A 23,362-nucleotide genomic window follows, 5' to 3' on the forward strand; every position below is an offset into this window, starting at 1 on the left:
AGCTCGAGCGCTGGAGGCTCGGCCCTCCCGGATGTGACGCTGTTCTCTGATTGGCTGCTGAGGAGCTCTGAAGGGGCGGGGCGACCAGACCGAGGAAGTGAATTCTGTCCTCGATCCCGAATCAGCTGTCCCGGCGGCCCCCTTCTGTAGAACGTCAACCAGTGAGAGCGGCGAGCATCCGCAAAGGTACCTCTTATGAGAACAGAAAGCAGGTGTGCAGCAGCTTCCCACAGTTTTCAGGTGAGTGCGGTTTTTTGTCTGGCAGTTTTGCTAGTTAGCAGTAGCAGCTGAAAGCAAGCTGACGTCACCGGCAGCTAGCGATAGCTAACAGACCGGGTACAGTTGACACTCCTCTGGATGCGAAAACACTTTGGCGGGTTTATTCTTCACCTTAAGATAAATTACAAATTGTCTTATGGGCGCGTGACCTCAAAACCTTTTGTTCATGTGTATAGAAGTGTCCCAGTTTGAAGCTAGCAAAAATAGGGTCAGATTCTTGCACTTCAGCGGTTTGTTTATGTGAGAGAGACGCGCTGAACTTTTTTGTCACCTTATACCAGCTCATGTGTGTTTTCTCCTGGGGGTGGGGGTCTGCAGGCAGCATGAACTCCCTCCAGAGAAGAGCCGCTCTGTTGCTGTGCAGACGCGGGGCTGCGGGCGGGATGCGGATGCCCGCCGCCTCCCCGGCTCTGCCGGCTGCAGACGGGGCCGCCCCGCACCGCCCGCAGGCTGTGCGGGTCTGCCACTCCGGCACGAGCCACAAGGGCAGTATGTACACAAAGAAACGAGGGTATGACATCACCAGGAACCCCTACCTGAACAAGGTGAGTTATGTCCATTGACTGTAGAGAGAACAATTATTTACTAGTTTCTCATACAGTCAATGGTTGTGTCTGCTGAGAAAAATGGAAACATTCCAGTGAAATAACCAAAAATTAACTCGTTAACTAACTGAGGCAAATTTAATAAACACACACATAGTTAACTTGGAAATATGTCTTTATTTTAAATTAAATTTGAATAATTGAATCAATAAAGCAGATATAATAGCAGAACAAACTATCTTGACAGAAGATTTGGCCTTGAGTATGAAGTCATGCTCAATTAACCAGTCCTCCTGCTTTATAAATACGATGTTCCTGCAAATGTCACGGCATATGACATTAAAATAATCAGGCTTTACAAGTGAACGGTATACAATTTATCCCCAAGAAATGATATAAAAACAACCTAACAAGATTCCAGTTCTAAAGACCCACTCTGATATTTTATGCAGATGATCCATAGCGGTTACTACTATTTTTTTTGGTGGTCAGTTGACCCCATTGCATTTAATTGATATCTGTCTAAAGGTCATTCACCTGTGCCTGCCGCAACATTTTCTACTTAAAGCCTCACTCCCATCATCTTTTGATAATCGTTCCCTGTGATGTTTGAATTATGGTGATGCTGTTTATAGCCAAAATTTAAAAAAACAGTCATTTTCTAGGACACCTTCTTACACCGTGGTCCAGTGGTGGGGCGGTTGTCCTCTGATCAGAAGATTGCAGGTTCGATTTGCCCACCCATGTGTCAAAGTGTCAAAACAGTGAAGCCCACATGGCCTCTGATTGTTATAGGTTGGCACCAGTGGTTTGCAGTGGAGCCATCAGTGGGTAAATGGAACTGTGACTGTAAAGTGCTTTGGGCCTCGAGTAGTAGTAGAAAAATGCTGTACGAGTATACGCCATTTACCTTAGTTTCTGCAGAGCAGCAGGAGTTCATCAGAAATTCACCTCTGACTTGTGGGCGGGAAGACCATCTCCCTGAGAGCTCTCTGTTTACAAGCTGTCCTGCTAGCTTACAGCCCCTCACAAACCTAATCTAACATTAACAGTGCAACAAAATTGGTGAACAATGTTGGAGCTATCCAGCAGTTTTGATCCAGATTCCAGCTCAGACGAGGAAAACAAAGACGTACATGGATCTAATTGTGTGAGATTTTCTTTTAGTTTCTATCTAAAACTTTACTATTAACCTTCTTTTAACCAGATAAAGACCCAGTAAATGTTTGGATTCTATCAATAACAATTACAAAAAAGACAATTGAATGAATGAATGTTTGTCATTTTACTTCAAAGCCACCATTGAGGTGAATCATGGAAAGTTCATTTGAGTTTGTTGTTATGTCAGCCCACACAGGCCTTGGTTCCTTCCCCTGTTTGACTCAGCAAACAGCTTCAGCTTCACTAAGCTCCTTGTTTCTGCAGACCTAGCAACTCAATTGCAAACATCCAACTTATGACTTCCTACAGTGATAAACGTGAAAAGGTTTTGTCAAAAAGGAAAATTTTGAAGTCCAGATGCCATGACTCGACTTCAAGTCAGGATCAAATAAGGTTTTATTTATCAAATAAATTGATTACCAGTTTGTCACTTCAGTGTCTTCTCTCCGTCTTTATCTGCTCTTGGTGCTTTAGTCAAGCTGTGCCTTTTTTTTCTGCTTCTTTGAGACTCTGAGAATTTTCCAGCCACATGACCGCCTTTTAGGTTATTTTCAGTCTACACAGTGAAAGGCTGAGCTGTGAAGGCTCTGGACAAGCACTTCTCCTCCAAATGCTCCTCAGTGGGATAAATAATAGCTTGTTGTAAACACACACCACACAGTTTTACAGTCCACACCAGTTTACAAGCTAATGAATCCATTTGAAGTAAAAGGAAGTCCTTCTCTAGACGTTCTGAAAGAATGGAGCTGAAGTGAGGCAGTGTACAGAACACAGAGGAGGAAATCGGGGTTGAGCTGACAGGGGAGTGGGTTCAGGTCCCCTTCTCCATTGGTCAGCTGAAATAGATCAAATCTCTCGCATAGATGCAAGCTCTGCTTGGGCAGCCTGCCAGTCTAGAAAAAGAAGTACCCCAGCTGCATGCCGCTATAAGTTTGTTCTCCTCTTATTTACTGAACAAACTATCCATAAAACTTAAGCTTCCCATCATGCAGCCAGTTGATTTTTCTTTTTTCTCTGAACAACCGCTTAACTTGATGACTAACACATGAGTCACTGCGGTTTGGATTTTCTGTAGGTGGTATCTGGTTCTGGAATACTGTGGTCTGGTACTGTGAATTTATACAAAGATGGACCGCCCAGAACTTTATAAAGGTTTCAAAACAAATGAGTCAAGTAAGTTGGAACAGCTAGGATTCTATATTTATTCTACAATCCAAATAGCCCAATTCCATTTGTGCTCAGATTTCATGTGAAATATGAAATAAACAATGAAGTCCATGCAAATCTATGGGGAGTACAGTGTTGTTGTTTTTTAAGCAGACCTCCTTTTGTCTGAAGCAACCTAGTGGTTACTTGATGAACTGGCCTGGCTCCATTTACTTTCCCCTTTCAGTTGGTTTCAGAGAGGAAAAGGAAGTGTTGCCTTTGGTCCAGTTCAGCATTTTGAGTGTGACCTAGCCTTGGTGGTAGGCGGGTGCCTGTGTTCGGCAGCAGAGCTGCCACCAGTGTGTGAATGTGTGTGTGACTGGGTGAATGGGTCTGTAACTGTAAAGCGCTTTGGGCCTTGTAGGTAGATAAGCGCTATATAAGTATACGCCATTTATATGGGATTTTGGTCTTTTGGAACCATCAGGTACTTCCTGTTTGGAACGCCAGGAGGAAAGGGTCATTCAGTCCAGTTCACATGTACATTCAAGGATTGAACTGCATCCAAATGATAGTGTTAAATAAAAGTGGTCTAGACTGAAGCTGAAAATTCCGCTTTGTGATAAATAAAATGTAAAATTCTATCCAGATTCTATTAATTCCAACAAACTTTTTGTAGATTTTATTTGTATTTCAACTTAGAAATATCATTTCAAAATGTAAAATTTAAGTCTTATGTGCTAGATCTGAAACTCACCATTCCAAACCCTTTCAAGAGGAAAGTTAAAGCTAGTTCTATGTGGACAGTTACTGAAAATGTGTTAAGGTCTCGGTTATTGTTTGATATTTGAGTGCCAGTTTTAAGCACACATGATAAAAATCAGGACTGAAAGCCTCCTTTGTTTGCAGAGACTTTATTTACTCCATGCTTACTCTTCCTGGCAGGAGTCACATTTCTGCTCTAAGTCGTGTGCTCTGCCCTGCAGGGAATGGCATTCACGCTGGAAGAGCGCCTACAACTGGGCATCCATGGCCTGCTGCCCCCCTGCTTCCTCTCCCAGGATGTGCAAGTGCTGCGAGTCATGAAGAGCTACGAGCCGCGCACCAACCCTCTGGACAAGTGAGACCTGTAGACACAAAGTAGCTCAGACTGCAGTTCAGTTACAGATGTGGGGTTTCCGGAGCCGCCCCACATGTTGGCTTAAATCCTCTTGAGCCGGCCTCATCTGCTGTCACTGCGGCTTTGTTTCTTTTTTTAACTTCTAATCATCAAGCGGATTTAGTGCAGCGTTAAACATTTGTAAAGCAGAGCTAAGAATTGAATGTTTCAAATACATTCAGAGAGTGATTCTTTGATTATACTGCAGACATTAGAAAAGCTCAGATTTACTGTGTGAGCCCTGGATTGTTTCACTGTCAGACAGAGGTGGCTAAAGTTAAACAACTTAAGAATATTACGTAAGCAAAAGTAACAACTGAAGTAAAAAGTAGTAAGTGAAAAAACTTGAGGATTAAAAAGAAATAGTAAATGAATCCAAAATGTAATCTTCAGTGCAGTTCAGGCTGTCATCCTGACTGTTTGAGTAAAAGAAGAGCGACTCCTTTCTGCAGAACTCCAGTTTCTGACTTAACTGATACAACTGGATCCTAAAAAAATGTAAATATGTTCTTATTTAAAAAGAATCAGTTTCGTATTACAGTTTCGAGTGTAATGCAAGGCTGGATGTTGGCATGGGCAAGGGGCGGACAAAGCCCCACCAAATGCCAGTACTGCCCCCCCAAACGCGATGACCCTTCAAAATTCAAAATTAACTAAAGAAATAAAATTACAAAAAAACTGAACAAAATAATACAAACTAAATACAAACAAAAAATGGAAGGATGGACCAAAAGACAGGTATAAAAAGAAAAGATAAATGCTGCCTCAACAGGGCACAAACCAGTGTCCTGCTTGTGCTGGTCCCAAGCCCGGTAAATGCAGTGTGTAGTAAGGAAGTAAGTCCATTTTATTTATGAAGCACCACGTGCTTTACAAGTTAAAAAACATAAAAATATAAGACAAAAACATGTCCCATGGAAACAATCATCCCAAGCCCAGACAAAAACAGCTTCAGTTAAAATTTTTGGCAAAACAAACAGTTTGGAGTTGGCTTTTAAAGAATTTAGAGTCCAGCGAAGCCAGGGACAACGGGAGCTCATTCCAGACTTTAGGAGAAACAGCCTGGAAGGATCTGACTTCTCTGGTCCAAAAGTGTGCGAGGAACCATCGACAGGTTCTGAACACTGACCTCAGTGCATGAGGTGGTCTGTAGGGGGCTATTAGATCACAGACATATGAATGTCATTTAGTGAATTTACACAGACTATGTTAATCTGCCTTACCCTGACTTTAAGATTAAGTGAAAGTATACCTGACAATTGTCACCTTAAAGTGTAAACCTCTGCATACTGTAATTGTTTAATAAACATAGTGACAAATAGTGGTCCAAGCACAGATCCTTGTGGAACTCCATGTGTGAGAACGACTTACTAGTAGCAGTAACACACAGGAATCCCTACTAAATCCTAAACCCACCTCTGTCTTATTGTCCTTCCTTGTGGGACTGTCCTTCAGTGGTTGAAGGCATAATATTTGCAGTTAAAATAATAACTTAATCTAGCCCTGATCCTCTGACATCCAGTGTCCCCCAAGACTCTGTTCTTGGCCCAGTGATGTTTTATTATGCTTTTTGTCACTGGATTTAAAAAACAACTTCAAGTCATCGTTATGCAGATGATTTACAGCTTTATTTACAATTTTGTTGTTCATTTGACCCCGTTGCACCTTAATAACAGACATTCACCTGTGCCTGCCTCAACATTTTCCACTCAGTCCGACTCCAACCATCTTTTGATCTGTTATCAAAGTGTTCCCATTGGTCTTTTAGTTATGATTATGCCGTTTTAGTCAAAATCCAAAACCTTTGTCGTAGTAGATCATTAGAAATTCACCTCCGGACTTCCGGTCGCAGCAGCAGACAGAGATGGACGCATGAAGTGAGAGCTCCTCAAAGCAGGCTATTTAAACCCTCCTAACTCAATGATATTGTTCAGTTTTGTTCAATAACTCGAATGATGAGTGGAGGTACAAAATCAAAGAACCAACGGGTGACTGAAAAACACACACAGATGTCAAACAGTGCGAAAGATGCCACGGAGGCTAAGGCCAATGCTACTGAAGACGAACGAGGCTGTGACTTATCAGCCTCAAACCAGCTAAGTTTGAGAGAGATAAGTGCACAAATAACAGGCCTAAAATCTGATTTAACCGACAAATGGACTACATTCAAAGAAGATTTTCGATCAGAGCTGAAAGAGGAGTTGACGCAGTTCAAGCTGCAGCTGGAACAGCAGTTAGCGAACACGTCGCAAATGCTAGAGGAGCAAGGGCAAAAACTAAAAGAAGCAGAAGCGCGGCTGGATGAACAGGAATCCTGGTCTGCAGTGGCAAATGAAGCATTTCAACACATGCTGAAGGAACAACAGTCACTGCAAGAGAAACTCAATGACATGGAGTCAAGATCCAGGAGAGCCAACATGAGAATTTATGGGGTGCCGGAAGGATCGGAGGGGGGCTCGGTGATTCAGTTCGTGGAAAAGCTGATTATTAATGAAGGACTGATTCAGGAAGGAACAGACTTGCAAATCCAGCGAGCACATCGCTCTCTCGCCCCTAAACCAGGCCCCGGAGTGCCATCGAGATCTATAATCATCAGCTTCCTGCAGTATAAGGTGAAAGAAACGATCCTCAGGAACGCATGGAGGAAGAAAATCCAGCTGGGAGACAAGATCTTATCGTTTGACCACGACTATACATCAGAGGTGGTCCAGAAACGCAAGGAGTACAAAGAAGTTAAAGCTGCGCTGAAAAAAAGAGGAATCCGCTTCCAGACGCCTTTTACTCGCATGCGCGTTCACTGGGAGAACGGAGCGCAGATTTATTACAGCGCGGAGGAAGTGGAGAATGATCTGCGCCAGAGAGGGCTGCTAGACCAACCAGAGGTGGTCCAAACCGTGGAACACAATCCTCCACCGCAACAGCAACTCCAGCAGACATCACCATGGCAACGCGTCCCACAGCGCCGCCAGAGAGATGCGGCACTACGAGCGCGGGGGCGCTTGCAGGAATTTCAGCGCAAGCCTAAACCATGAAGAATATAATGGATTAAAAAAAAAAAAAAAAGACGGTGTATAGTATTTACCACTCCCTGTCGTGAGTACTGCTGACTCTTTTTCGACGCTATAAACAATTAGCACCCATGTTAAAGTAGCAATGCCTGTTTTGTTAGGAACTTGTTTTGGGTAGAATTGGTGGTACCTGATGGGAAGCACCACTGATTCTGGATGGGGGCCCATTTCTCTCTTAGAGAGGCTCTCCCCCAAACCTGATGAGGGGTTAAAGACAGGGGACTTAAAATACCCACCCTTGGGAGTCGATTTAATTTGTTTTTTTTCTTTACTTTTTCTTTTGATGTACCTTAGTGTGATGCAGTCACACTTGTTATTGTTTTTTGCTCAGAGTTTAATTTATTGTTTGTTTAGGATGACTAGCCACCAACCAATAAAGAATATTTCCCAAATTCCATGTATGGCCAAATGTTAAAAGTAATGTCCCTTAATGTTAATGGCTTAGGGAATCCGATTAAAAGAGCAAGAGTTATGAATAAGCTGAAAAAAGACAATGTTCATGTTGTTTTACTGCAGGAAACACATTTAAATGCCAGAGAGCATGAGAAACTTGCAAAATTTGGTTATAGGAATATATTCTATAGCTCATTCACACAAAGCCATAGAAGGGGAGTTGCTATTCTTGTATCTAAATCAATTAAATTTGAAAAAAATTCAGAAGTGAATGATAAAGAAGGACGATACGTGATTGTTAGAGGACGTATTGGAAACTATACTGTGACTTTGGCCAATGTTTATGTACCGCCTGAAAGTGACATGGCTTTCTATAAATCAATATTTGACATAATAACAAAAGAGGCTGAAGGAATTTGTATATGTGGTGGGGATTTCAACGCAATTCTTGATTTAAAACTCGATACAACAAGTATAAAAAGAAGCAATAGAAAAGCAACTAAAATGCTCAATACCACGCTTGGGGAGATTGGGATGGTAGATGTTTGGAGAGGGCTTCACCCGACAGATAGAGACTACACATATTACTCAGCACCTCACTCTGTACATTCCAGAATAGATTATTTTTTTATTGGGAAAGAAAATTATTACAGAGTTGATGAATGCAGAATTGGAGTAGCGGATGTGTCAGATCACAGCGCAATTTATTTAACTCTAAATCTTGAAAGTAAATTGAAAAGCACAGTCTGGAGACTAAATGTAGGACTTCTTAATAATCAGTCAATAGTTGATCAAGTCAAACAAGAAATTAAGACATTTAAGGATGAAAATGATAACGGCCTCGTGAACCCATTAATACTGTGGGATTCATTGAAAGCAGTGATGAGAGGGAACCTGATTGCCAAGGCAACACATCTAAAGAAGAAAAGATTGGAAACATACAATAAATTATTGCATGATTTAAAAGTCCAAGAAAACGAATTTAAATTAAATAAAAATAATGAATCACAAAAGGAAATCAAAAAATTGCAACTACAAATTGAAAAACATTTAGATTTTGAAATTGAAAAGAAAGCCCGATACATGAAGCAGACACATTATGAACTTGGCCCAAAATACACTAGATTGTTAGCTAGAAAGCTACGCAAGCAGCAAGTAGATTCTGCAATCCCAAATATCAAAGACCCACTCTCTCAAGAAATTCATTCGGATCCACAAAAAATAGAAAACACCTTTTACTGTTATTATAGCAGTTTGTACTCACAAGAGGGCGCCACTGACAGGGGAGCAATTAAAAGTTTTTTAGACAAACTAGATCTACCTTGTATAGGACAAATCCAAAATAAAATAATAACAAAGGAAATAACACAACAAGAAGTTGAAAAGGCAATAGGTAGATTTAAAACAAATAAAGCTCCAGGTAGTGATGGATTCCCCATAGAGTGGTACAGAAAATTTAAACTGGAACTAATGCCACTTTTACTAAGAGCCCTAAATTATACCCACAAAGAAGGTAGGACTCCACCTTCATGGAAAGACGCAATAATCACTTTAATCCCCAAGGAAAATAAAGATAGACAGAATTGCACTAATTATAGACCAATATCAATGCTAAACGTGGATTATAAAATCTATACATCAATCTTAACTAAAAGATTTGAAACATTTATTGCTGAGTTAATTGATGAAGACCAAACTGGTTTTGTGAGAGGCAGACAAACCCAGGATAACATTAGAAGAAGCCTGCATGTAATTCACACCATAACTAAAAACAAAATAAAAGCAGCTCTAATTAGCCTTGATGCAGAAAAGGCTTTTGATAGGGTGAACTGGGATTTCCTCTACCAAACCCTAGAGAAATTTGGATTCACACAGAACTCAATTAAATGTATAAAAGCCATCTATGACAAGCCTACAGCTAGAATAAAAATAAACGGCTCCCTCACAGACCGATTCGAGTTAAAAAGAGGAACGAGGCAGGGCTGCGGCATCAGTCCGACTCTTTTTGCTCTATATATTGAGCCACTGGCCCAGGCCATCCGGCAGTGCGAGGAACTAGAAGGAATTAAAATTGACGGCAGAGAACAAAAAATTGGATTATTTGCAGACGATGTGTTACTGTTCTTAAAGAACATAAACACTTCCATGCCTAAACTAATGACACTCCTGAAAGAATTTAACTCTCTTGCGGGATATAAATTAAATATTTCTAAAACTCAAACCCTGCTTTTCAACCACTCCCCATCAGAAAAAACTGCATCTAGCTACAATATTAAGTGGGACAATAAAAGAATTAAGTACCTTGGAGTCTTTTTACCCAAAAATTTGTCACTCCTATACGAAGAAAATTATAATACAGTTAACTTAAACATCAATCTGGATATTAAGAGGTGGTCAACTTACCCTTTCGATTTAACAGATAGGATAAATGTGGTGAAAATGAACATCTTACCAAGGCTACTCTTCCTATTCCAGTCACTTCCAATAGAAATACCTTCCAAGCAGTTCATAGAATGGGACAGGATGATATCCAGATTTATATGGGAAGGGAAAAAACCCAGGATTAGATATGTAACATTACAATTGCCTAAAGATAAAGGGGGAATGTCTCTCCCCAATCTGAAATTATATTTTTTTGCAGCACAGATACGCTACATTTGCTGTTGGTGTGACTCTGAATACTATTCCAGGTGGAAAGAGATTGAGATAGGTGTATCAGGACACCCGATTCAGACCCTTTTAGGAGAGGAGGACTTACCAAACAACATTACTACATTATTAAATCCAATAACAACATATACTATGGAACTTTGGCAAAAGGTAGTACGGCAATTAAGGCTGAAAAAGGAAAAGAAAATACTTAAATGGATTTATCTTGACAAAGACTTCAAACCAGCAAAAGACGATTCCACATTTAATCAGTGGAGAACAAAGGGGGTTACAGCCTTTGCCACAATCACAAACAAAAATAAGATGAGGGACTTCCAGGACTTAAAGGTGGAATTTGGACTCACCAACCATGATTTTTTTCGATACCTCCAGGTGAGGGAATATTTTAACAAAGCAATTAGATCAGAAGAGGGGAGTGAACAAAACCCAGTCTTAGAGGTAGTAATTGGAGCGTACCAGCATAAAACATCCAAAATGATCTCTAAACTGTACCACAGCCTCATTTCATGTCAGAAAAACACAACTTTATATGTTAAAGAAAAGTGGGAAAAAGAAATGTCCATCACTATTTCAGAGAAAGAATGGTATTCAACATGTGCATCAACTCAGTCCTCTACCACATCAATGAAATGGAGGGAATTTAATTGGAAAAACCTCATGCGTTTCTTTATTACACCTTCAATTAAAAGTAAACTATCAGCAAATCCACAGATGTGTTGGAGACAGTGTGGTGCAGTAAAGGCAAATCATTCTCATATCTTCTGGAACTGTTCGCAAATAGGACCATTTTGGCATTCCATTCATCATTTCTTAACAAACGCTTTGCGCTACACAATCCCCTTCAAGCAGATAGTATTACATCTGGGCAACATTTCTGAAACAGTCATTTCTCAAGATCAGTATTTGGTGAAAATATTCCTGATTGCAGCAAGGAAAGCAATAACTAGAAGATGGCTTAAGCCAGAACCACCAACCATTACAGACTGGACTGAAATAGTGGAGGAGATTTATATTATGGAAAAGATGACTTTTGCTTTAAGATTGAGAGAAAGACATTTTAAGGAAAATGGGACAAATGGACTGTATATAAAAACTCACAGGCCAATGTATAACGTGTTTACATTTCTGGAATGGTGGCTGACGTGTTCAATTTTCTTTTTTTATTTTCTTGTCTTTTTTATCTATTTATTTTTAGTTATTATCATTCTTTTTCTTTCGTTTTCTTCTCTTTGTAAGATTCAATTCGTTTGATGTCATGTTCAAGTGTCTTATATCTTGTTAACAAAAAAGAAAAATAAACTTAAGTTATAAAAAAAGAAATTCACCTCCGACTGGTGGGCTGGAGTGTCTGTGCGGAGCAACACTGCGCCTCTTCCCCTCCCCCATGACTGTGCCATTTGTTTACATGCTCTTCCACTAGCTTGCAGCCCCTCACACCTAACCAACATAACCGGTGCAACAAAAATGCCAAGCAATACTGTAGCTACCCAGCCGTAGAGTTTTGAGCCAGATTCCAGCTCAGACCAGGAAAACAAAGACATATATAAATCTATTTGTCTACAAGTGGATGCATCAGAATGGAGCACAGCAGGGAGCTTGTAGCATGCCCTGCCTGTTTTCTTTTTTAATGTCATTTTTCATTTTCCCTGCATTTGGAATAGTTAGATATTTTCACAGATTTGCATCTTTTAACCAAAATCTAATTCTTTTTTAGTTTCTTTCATGTTTTTATATGTTCTGTTTTTTTTTTGCTCCAGTAGGGTCTGTTGCAGAGTTCAGTATAAATAAAGTTTCATGTGCTGACAAAACTTGTTTATCTAAAACCAGAACAGTGTTTTTTTTTAATAGAAAATTGTGTGGTTTTCCCACCTTGATGGTATCCTATGGTAGCTCTTCATCCCTCTCACATCATCATCATCAACATCACATGGGTTTTCAGTCAGAATGGGGATCTGTTTGCTAGTGGATGAGCATCTCACTCCTGTAAAGCCTGATGTGAGTCAGCCGTGTTGGCTGTGTTCTGTTTCAGATATATCTTACTGATGACGCTGCAGGACAGGAACGAGAAGCTCTTCTACCGCGTGCTGACCTCTGACATTGAGGAGTTCATGCCCATCGTCTACACTCCTACTGTGGGGCTGGCCTGCCAGCAGTATGGACTGGCCTTCAGGAGACCGCGGTGAGGCTCTTTTAATCCTAAATGTGATCAAATGTGCTCAGCAGCGACTAATTTCAACACAGCAGGAAAAAAAAAAACAAGATCAAATGCAGCACAATCTGGATGAAAAATCAGATCTCTACTGGTTCATGATGTTTTAGAGATGAAAGTTTGACTGTTGTACAAAAAAATATGCATAAGATCTGCTGACTTCCTTCAGCGAACCAATAATTGTCTTTCTGTTTTGTTTACTGATCTGCGTTTTTAAAGAGGACTCTTCATCACCATCCACGATCGAGGACACATCGCCACCATGCTGAATTCCTGGCCTGTACAGAACATCAGGGTACCCATCAATTTCAAAACCAGGCTGCATTTTTCTGCCAAGCGTCTTTGCTGATCTGAGTTTGTGTCTATCCAGGCCATCGTTGTGACCGACGGGGAGCGAATCCTCGGACTGGGAGACCTGGGCAGTTATGGGATGGGGATTCCAGTTGGGAAGCTGGCGCTGTACACAGCCTGTGGCGGCGTTCAACCGCAGCAGTGCCTCCCTGTACTCCTGGATGTTGGTACTGACAACCAGGTGAGAGTTACCTGAGAGCTGCAGAAAGCCTTGACTTTCTAAGCTTCATATTTTTGTAAAAGCAGTGGATTTCTCTGCTCTGCATGTGTGCAGGCGCTGCTGGATGACCCTCTGTACATCGGTCTGAAGCACAAGAGGATCAGAGGAAAGGAGTACGACGAACTGATTGATGAATTCATGCAGGCTGTCACAGACAAGTGAGGATAAAGTCGTTCTGTTCCAGATCAAGTTGATTCCAAACACTGCATATGAAAACTGGACTGAGTGAACGTGACGTCACCCATAGAAAATGGTTTACTATTGGTTCCAACCAAATGAGTTAATTCAGTCACTATATTTTTTACGATACGGACGTCTCCATGTTGGAACCAGACGAAGTTAGTGCGCAATGATCGGTCTGAGTTATTGTTTCTATGGCAACCACTGAGCTATTTCAGAGGTGAGCTTGTTGGCAGGCCACACCCCTACCACTTGATTAGGGAGAATCTGTCAAAGGATTTGAATGTTTGACACGAGACCAGATACTTTTAATGAGGCATCCGATTACTGAGTTTATAACTTGAATAACGTTCACTACAAAGAGAAAAAAAAGGATCAAAAACATATTAAAAAGGTATTAGAGTTAGAATGTTTTATAGAATGACTAAGTAACAGCTGTTAAATTCATTATAGAAGTCTATGGGATTTATGCTTCTTGGAACCAGCAGGTACTTCCTGTTTGGAGCGTAACGGGGGAGGGGTGAATCGGTCCAGTTCTCATGTACAGTCAATGATTGATCGTAGTGCGTGTCTGATGACTGCTTCTTTGCAGGTACGGGATGAACTGCCTCATACAGTTTGAGGATTTTGCCAACAGCAATGCGTTTCGCATCCTTAACAAGTACAGGAATCGCTACTGTACCTTCAACGACGACATCCAAGGTACCGCATTACTCATGGGATTCAGCCACATTAGTACATCAACTTTATCAGACACAAATTCTAGTACAAATAGTTCACTGATGCACAGAAAAAGCTTAATCTATTTTTTATGATTTATTAACGATTTAGGTGAAAACAGAACTCAGAATGATGTTCAATTTGTTCCACAGATGGTGGTTAAAACTTTCCCTCAAACACTTATTTCAACAACGTTGCCACTCTCATTAGATTTGGTGTTTGCTGTTAACATTTAGTACTATTCATTGATTCACTGCAGATGAAAACCAATAAAAAAGACCAAATTGGCAAAAATTCATTCACCATAATCACAACTTCATAATTAACTGTTTAGATGACAACAATCCCTTTAAATGGATTAATTTTTTAAAATTAATATTAAAAACCCACTGAAAATGTTTTTATGGTGTTTATTAACAGGATTTTGTGGCTTATTATTGGAGAACATATATTAAGAAAAGGAAGATTAAAATAGCATTTTCAAATATTTGTTTATTAAAATCGTTTGCCATTGCAGATGAAAAAATGCTTGAAAAAGATTATATTTGTGACGTAGAAAATACGCTGGGTGGACCACAAGCTCCCTGCTTCGCTCCATTCTGATGCATCCACTTTCAGTCAAATAGATCTATGTACGTCTTTGTTTTCCTCATCTGAGCTGGAATCTGGATCCAAACTGTACGGCTAGATAGCTTCAATATTCATCACTATTTTTGTTGCATCAGTAATATTTGGTTGGTGTTGTGAGGGGCTGTTAGTTAGTGGGAGAGCGCATAAACAATTGGATGATGGGACAAGAAGACTCCGCACCAGCGGTCCAACCCGAAACTCTGAGTTGAATTTCTAATAAACTACTGCTGCTCTGCAGAAACTATGTCCTAGAAAACAACACAGGTTTTTTCATTTTTAGTTAAAAACGGCTTAATCATAATTAAAAGACCACGGGGGTCGCTTTCACAGTAGATAAAAAGATGACCGGAGTGGGACTTTTACCTTTATTCACCCAGATTAGTTCCATTGAGATTACCAATCTCTATGACCTGGGACTCCTGGCCCAGAAAGTGGAACCAATGAATACAAAACTTTAAAAAACAATTCAAACACTATTTAAAACATTCATAAATGACAGCTGTCATTTCCAAGTCTCTGAGCAAAAGTTAAACCTGATCATTCGGACCAGATTTGTTAAAATTCCTTATCCTTTTTTAAATGATTCCAGGTTGTGAGGGCAGAGTTCTGAAATGCCACCCATACCAGATTCTTTGTGAACTCCCAGTACAGATAATAACAGTCGCTCTAGGTTTAATGTATTCACTCGGCTATGGGGGGAGCAGATACACAATACTATTAAAAATACTGTAAACAGATACAAGTGAGTAAATCTATGAGTCTTCAGTTGTGCGTTTGTGTTGCAATCATTGGTTATCCTCATATATAAATCCTAAAAGAAAATCACGGTTTCCTTTTCTCCTGCAGGCACGGCGTCCGTAGCTGTGGCTGGGATCCTGGCCGCTCTAAAGATCACCAAGAACAAACTGTCAGAGCACACTTTTGTTTTCCAGGGAGCGGGCGAGGTGACTCAATTTATCCTTCATGTGGTTTCAAAGTACAGATTAGATGCAGCTCATTGTAGCTGAAGCTAGCTAAGCTGTTTTTCATCACCAGGCTGCTCTGGGTATTGCACACCTACTCATCATGGCAATGGCCAAAGAAGGAGTGAGTCCAGAGGAGGCTGCCAAAAGGATCTGGATGGTAGACTCTAAAGGTCTCATCGTAAAGGTAGAGCGGCTTCTCCTGTTCTCTTTGATCAAGTCCCACTCAGAGATGAGCTCAAAGGAATTCTGCTTCTGCAGGGAAGAAGCCACGTGAATCACGAGAAGGCAGAGTTTGCTCATGACCATCCTCATTTGAAGACGCTGGAGGAGGTGGTGCAAACCATCAAACCCACCGCGATCATAGGTAAGAAGATGGTCGAGGATTATTCCAAGAGGCTTTTTTTCTTTGTTTATGGAGATTCCAGACATATTGGCTCAAGGGAAACCCCAGGGCTCATTGTTTGGATCCTTTTTTTTTTCGCTTTGAGCAAATCATCTACTTTTGCTGGTGTCGCTGCTCTCTGATGATTCTTTGCCTCATTTAAGATTCCAGCCAGAAAATACTGCAGAAAAGAAGGATGTTGGCCTCAATGAACATTTCCTTCATCCCTTTGTTTTGGGTGTCCAGGAATGAAAGCTCCAAAACTCGCTGTAACACAATCAATTAAAATAACATAAAGAAATAATGTTTTTATCAAGTTATGAGACAACAGGATAATTAACACTTAGTTGAGTAGCTAAAAATTGTTGAGATCTATAGATCATACGAAGAATTCTCTTTCTTCATATAACTTTAAAGGAAACTGGATTCATGGGTTTAAAGAATTTGTATAAATTTTCCAAATAAAGATTGATTTGGATGTCAATAATTTATTAAACCCATAAACTAGATTAGGTGGAAGTCAGAAGAACAGTTGTCTTGAGGTCATCCTGTTTACAGCGTCTGCTTGAACATCTGGACATTTAGTTGAGCAGGGATAGTTTTGGCTTCAGCCACATCTGTCCTTACAGGTGGATACAGACTGTCTGTGGGCGAAAAATGGGTAAACCTGTACAACATTTTAGGTGCTTAGACTGCTCGGCGACCCTTAGAGCCAAAATGTTTGTTCACATTTTCATCCACGAGCATTCTGCCAGCGACGGGTCGTACCAACTCTTAAATGACCCGTTCCATTTTCATGACATCATTTGAGGTGGCTGTAAGAGCCTCAAGGGAACAGCAAGACACACCTGGACTCCCATTGAGATACGACCCTTGAAGGGCCCGGCCAACCCAAAAACCCACAGCATCAGACACCATTAACCCTTGTGCTATCTTAGATGACCCCACCCTTGCATTGACGTGTTATTCCTACCATGACAAAGATGGATAAAGGTGGAAAGATTTCATGTAACCCATGGACACCAGTGAAGATCCCAAATCATTGAAGAAAAAAGGTTCAGAGCACTGTCTAGTGGGTCTAGATGACCCAACTCCCAATGCTAAAGTGCCTAGGATAGCACAAGGGTTACCCAGTGATCTCCATGTCTGGGAGAATCCCATTTTCAGAAGAACCCACATGGAACCAACTAAGCACAGTTCGAGGAAGCAGTTCATGCATGGGTTCATTCTGGGTTTGATTATCTCCTGTCTGAACAAATGATCCAGAACACATTAACCTAATGCGCCCTGAAGGACTCAGTCACTTATTTATTTTAAAAGCTCAGCTTGGTGCCTGTGACGGCTTAAGTCAAAGTCAGATTGTCTGTGTTTTCCTGCAAAGGAAAAATCTACCTTTGTTAATCTAAAGTTAGACGTTCCTTATGCTCCTCACACAAAAAACCCAGACCAGATTCTGCACTCCCACATCTGTGTTGTCACCAACTTTTACCAGCTCTGTTCTTGTCACTTTGCAAATCCTTGTGCAGCATTTGTTGGCCGACTGAATGTGAAATGTACTTTAGTCCAAATTAAGGCTTGCATGGGGAAGATGCTGTTTCAAAAACACCACTAATGTATTCCTCTCGACTTCTCTAAACACTTAAATCCAAATGATTCACTCTTTCTCAGAGTCTGATGTTAAGGTTTCACCCTTTGGCATTCCAACATCTCTCTTTTTTCCTCACATTTTACAGAAATATAGTTGTGAGAATTAAAGATTTGTAAAATATAGGAATGTTGTACATAAGCTGTTTGTCAGCATCAAATATTGTGTGTGTAGTCGCAACATCTGCATCACATTCCAAAACAACATCAAAGCTAATTCACAGTTTTGGTCTTTGAGAGAACTGAGGCTGGACTCTGTCCTGCAGGAGTGGCTGCAGTTGGAGGAGCGTTCACAGAGAAGATCATCACAGACATGGCAGCTTTCAACCAGCGACCAATCATCTTTGCACTCAGCAATCCCACCAGCAAGGCAGAGTGCACGGCAGAGCAGTGCTACAAGCTCACAGAGGTACGATCCGACAGGTCCAGCTTCTGCTTCCCACACACTCCGTTCCTTCCAGAACAATTTGGGATTGTAAAATAATGGCTTCATATGGAATTACAAGACAGCAAGTTTTAAATTATTTAGCTTTTCTGTATTACCGATTAGGGTTTAGGTCCGGGTTGGGCAATTATTTTTACATTCGGGCCACATTGGGTTCTAAAATTTGATAGAAGGGCCGGACCAGGAGCAAATGCGTGGAGTGAGAATGATATAACATGGAATGTAGATGAAAACATTTGGATTGAAAACAGAATATTCTAGAGTTTTTAGTTTAAAACTTTTGTTCCCATTTTAGATCATTTTTTTATTGTGAAGCCCTTTGGAACCTTCAAGGAGTTTTAAAGTGCTATTTGAATAAAGTTTCATTCATTCAGGATCCTTTTAATAAAATAAATAACATTATTTATGAAATAAAGCAATGACCAAATAACACTATGATTTTCAAAGACAAAATTTCAGGAAACGTATACTGATACATTTAAAAAAAACACAAATAAAATAATCGATCCTCTCCCGTCATAATTCCGCAGAGACTTTGAGGGCTGCGTCACACGTCTGAAATTGCGCAGCTGCGCTGTGTTCTGCGCCTCTGTTTCTCATCCAGTAATAATGAAAAAGCACATTTCTCTGTCTTCTGCTGCAGCTACACATATTTCTGTGTTACCTTTTACCCGGACCAGAGTTCCCTCTTTTATTGCAGGAGTTACGTTCGAAAAATAACCCGTGATCGGTGAAATCCACGGAGTCTGATTACTGATGTTTATGGCAGTAAAACTCCTCACTGCCTAAATACACTTTTCTCACACAGACATGAACATTTTCACACTTTACTCTCTTGTTTAAATTCTCAAACCTTCCTAGCAATGAGGTCCAGGATCTTAGAATGAAAACAAAAATCTGATCGATCAAAGATTTCTGATCTGAAGAGCTCCGCGTTTCTGTACAGGAGACACATAGGAGATTGATTGACAAGGTCTCCAGCCAATCAGGACACAGAAGAGGTTGCGCTGTTTAAAAAATGCAGCATAATCGCTCTAAAAGAACGAGCTAAACTGGGAAAGATGAACTGTGACGTAGAAAGGGACAGAATCGACAAAAATCTCTGTTTGACAGAGATTTTTAGAGGGTTTCAGGTTGAATCACGGACTGCAGAAGGGGGGAAGAAAATGTCACGTCTTGATCGTGTGGCCAGATAAAAAAACAAAAAACATGGGTCTCTGATATTGTTCAGTGGGCCGGACCAAACATGGAGGCGGGCCGGATCCAGCCGTAGTTTGCCCACCCCTAGTTTAGGTAAACAAAATCTGCCCAAGATTTATTTTCACTGGATATTAAGCTGTGAGTAAATTTTGGTACGTTTTTAGCGGGGGGAAATCATTATTCATAGGCAAAGTGAGAAAAACATCTCGTCCGCATGATTAAATAAAAAAAAAAAAAGCAACTTTAACGTTTTTCTTGGTCTTGAAATGTTCTGTCAGTCTGAATCCAAACATAAACTTGAAACGCAAGAAAAAAGAAAACTCTTGAATCCGACGCAGTCTGGAGATCCACCTCTAAATGCTTCAAGCAGGTCTCTCCTTTGAAGGGTCCTTGCAGTTTTCCACGTCTTCCTGTGATGTAATCAGTTGACTTCATACACTCACGACAGACCTTGAACCTCTCCCTTCTTCTTTTTTTGTTTATTTTTTTGATCAGGGGCGGGGCATCTTTGCCAGCGGGAGTCCGTTCAGCAAGGTGACGCTGGCTGATGGACGCACCTTCTACCCCGGACAGGGGAACAACGCCTACGTGTTCCCCGGAGTGGCTCTGGGCATCATGGCCTGCGGAGTTCGCCACATATCTGACGACATTTTCCTCACCACCGCAGAGGTGTGAAGGTGTTACCTAAACATGCTTTAAGGCCGACTTTCGTCTGGATCTTTTCACTTCTACCCGTTCTAGAGAGAACTTCCTGTCATTGGGTTCCACACTTTGAAAAAATGATCTTTTTAGTAAAGTTGAACCACAGTGCTCACTCCTCGCCTGTGTTCTGGCATTACGAGGACATCTAATGGCTGTGCTTGGAAGTTTCAATGATTTTTTTTTGTAGAAAGCAGGACCATTTGAAAGTTTTTTGTATTTTGTATTTCAGGCAATCGCTGACATGGTGACGGAGGAGCACCTGGCTGAGGGGAGGCTGTATCCTCCTCTCAGCACCATCAGAGAGGTGTCCTTTAAGATCGCAGTGAAGGTGGGTCAAGGGGGTTAAGTCGTCATACTGAAGGATGATTTTCATCTGTCTCTGCAAACTATGACTCCAAGTTCACCAAAGTTCAGATCCAAATGTCAGGTTTCCCCCAAAAACTGCTTTTGTTTTCCTGATTTTCACATAACTGAACAAAAGTGAACCTTTCATTAATACATCTTGGATTAAACTAAAACTAAATTAAACTTTTTATCATATATTCTTCTTTGATTTAATGAATGTCTATTTCTTTTTTATGAAAAAATGTGATCATTTGATACATTTTGGTCTAATCTTGGCCTTGCTTCAAATGAAAATGTTTGACAGCTCGGATCCCTTAAAAGGGTTTAATACTTATAAGTAGATCATATTTTGGTCCGAAAAAGAGAGTGCATGGTTCATTATTTGTGTGGGTGTGCTGAAAACATTCAGTGATCTTCCTCATGTTGGCGTGTCAACTCTTCATCTTCATCCACGTGTTTCACTCCCTCCTCCTCTTCTTAAAGTTTGCTCACTTTTCTGGTTTGTTAAAATCAAAATCCTCCTAAATTTTTTTTTAAAAAGTTTGAAATCTTTCAAAAACTTTATACTCATTAAAGGAAAGTTTTTACAAGTTTCAGCTCAAAGCACCACTGATAAAGGTTTTGTACCAAATTCCTTCACAGCATAGTGCACTATATAGTGAGTTCGCCGTTTTGTAGTGCTGTCCCAATCTACAATTCCAAAATCCAGAGCCCTAGAAATTTCCCAGAAGTCTTTGCAAAAACCTGTTTGCATCAATGCTCACTAGAATGGGGAAGATAGACCACAATGCATTGCATTTAAACAATTTTCGTGAAAAAAAAATTATTCAAATGTATATTTTTAAGTAAACCATCCACATTTTCATCATCAGCACACAGTGGATTCATAAATAATCGTTTTAAAATGCTCATAGTTTTACTTTGTGAAATCTGTGAAGTCATATTTGGATTTTAATGTGGATAAATAAGAGCATGGCGTCTGAATTGCTTCTAAAATCCAGTAGAAAGTCCTGCACTATACAGGCTATATTTTAAGGAGGGAATTTTGACATATCTGAGGAAAAATGTGCACTAAAACCTGTAATCAACAATTATTTTCAGCCATTTACCAAAAATCTCTCTTAGATTTTTTGTTTTTATCACTGAAAAAGCGCATTTAAAAGGCTTTAATGTAGAATTTCTTCAAACAATTCATGATTTCAGATTCCTGGTTTAACAGTTATGCTTTCAAAGTAACCAGCTTCAAATGAGTGCCTAAAACCCCACAAATACAGAATATTTGGCTTATGGAATTAAAGAAATTAGAAATGCCTGTTGCTGAGAGCTCTTTGTTTACACTCTCTTCTGCTAGTTTACAGTCCATCACGCCCCCAATCTAACATTAGTGGTTCAACAAAAATGTTAAGTATAGGAGTTATCCAGCCGTACAGTTTTGATCCAGATTCCAGATCAGACGCAGAAAAACGTTCATGGATCTATTTGTCTACAAGTGGATGAATCAGAATCAGGGAGCCTGTGGTCATCCCAGCGTATTTTCTACATCAAGCTCTTTTTCTAACAGCATTTTGTTTCGTCTGCTCCTGATTCACGATTTGAGTAAAGAAATACTCAGAAATTCAATTATAAGCTTTATTTTCTTCTATACGTCCTTCATTGTCAAAAAGATGCCACAAAAACAAGTTAAAAGCATAAACACTTTTTTTTAATCATTGCAGGTGTTTAACTAGAGAAGCTGTGGATCGAAGCCCTGTTTTTTGAGGAAAATGAGAATCTTTCTGTGTCCTCATCACTTCTTCCTTCTCTGCCAGATCGTCAACCACGCATACAAACACAACATCGCCTCGTTCTACCCTGAACCGAAAGACAAAGAGGCGTTCGTGCTTTCCCACGTCTACAGTCCCGACTACGACTCCTTCACTGTGGACACGTACAGCTGGCCGCAGGAAGCCATGAAGGTTCAGGACGTCTGAGGTCTTTGCTGCTCCTGTGACCCTCAAAGTCTTTCCAGTCAAAGGTTTTGTTTGTAATGAAATGAAGCATTAAGCCCCTAAATGACAACATCATTTTATCTTCATGTGTTGCATTCATGCTCCTCCTTTTTAGCTGTTTTTTTTTTTAGTTTCCTTTGTATCCACAGCTTTTCAGAACCAAATCCACTCCTCCTTTTTCTCCTCCGGTTGCTGCAGCATAGCTCCTCGTGACTCCTGGTCTTTACACTCCCCCCCCCTCCCCGTCTATCATGTGGCTCCAGCTTTGCTGTGAGACTCGCTGATAAAGGAAACGTCTGTTACTCTGAAGAGAGCAGAGGTGGGAGTCGCCGCCATCAGGAGCTTTTGACATTTGCTGTTTGTGTTTCAATGTTTGGCGTATAACTGCGACAGAATGTGTTGCTTCTGTGAGCTTTACGTTTTCAAAAGGGATCATGTAACTTTTTAAATAAAACTCTGAACAGACTCTGAGGGGGATTTTTCTGTGGCTTTAGAAGTGTTCCTATCTTCACTCTTTTATATTTAAAACACAGTTCAAGTCTCAAAGGTTTCTACACACTACTACACATTCATCTCATCGTTATGCCCCCCCCCCATGCCCTGAGACACTGGCTCCCATTGTTAGTCTTTGGTCCGACCCCCACTGTGGATCTGAACACCCGATCTCTCAGTCCAGGAGACCACAGATCTGTGTCGGCTTTAGAATGAACATCGCACACAAACAGGAAGTAGAAGGGAGGAAATGCTTGAAAGGATTTTATTTTTCATACCATCAAAGCAGAAGCTTTGATTATTTTTCAGAGAACTTCTCTTCTATTTTCTAAAACATAAAAAGTTGGAAATGTAACGATTAGTCTAATGGATTTCTCCAACAAAAATGTGTGTGAGGCAAGTTGTTGATGGAATCGAGCTGAATCGACACACAGTCAAATCCTTTCAAAATGATCGATTATATCCATT

General features: G+C 40.5%; 2 protein-coding genes across 2 annotated transcripts in view; both read left to right on the top strand.

Moving 5' to 3' along the window:
- The first annotated feature begins 41 nt into the window (after positions 1-41).
- me3 (malic enzyme 3, NADP(+)-dependent, mitochondrial) lies at positions 42-22,868 on the top strand. Its single transcript, XM_023950754.2, has 15 exons — positions 42-240; positions 598-824; positions 4,118-4,251; positions 12,451-12,600; positions 12,850-12,925; positions 13,001-13,162; positions 13,256-13,359; positions 13,974-14,083; positions 15,578-15,675; positions 15,767-15,880; positions 15,955-16,060; positions 17,989-18,131; positions 19,863-20,036; positions 20,299-20,397; positions 22,223-22,868. Exons 2-15 carry the CDS (start codon positions 603-605, stop codon positions 22,382-22,384), a joined length of 1,854 nt encoding a protein of 617 aa, XP_023806522.1. The 5' UTR covers positions 42-240; positions 598-602; the 3' UTR covers positions 22,385-22,868.
- rpl24 (ribosomal protein L24) overlaps positions 21,701-23,362 on the top strand; it is a 38,746-nt gene continuing 37,084 nt past the window's right edge. Inside the window, exon 1 of the mRNA XM_078940156.1 lies at positions 21,701-21,705. Within this exon, the coding sequence (XP_078796282.1) occupies positions 21,701-21,705 (5 nt within the window). The remainder of the gene's footprint in view (positions 21,706-23,362) is intronic.

Source organism: Oryzias latipes, chromosome 21 (assembly GCF_053564925.1).
Source record: "Oryzias latipes strain Hd-rR chromosome 21, Olatipes_Hd-rR_3.1".
Lineage (NCBI taxonomy): Eukaryota > Metazoa > Chordata > Actinopteri > Beloniformes > Adrianichthyidae > Oryzias > Oryzias latipes.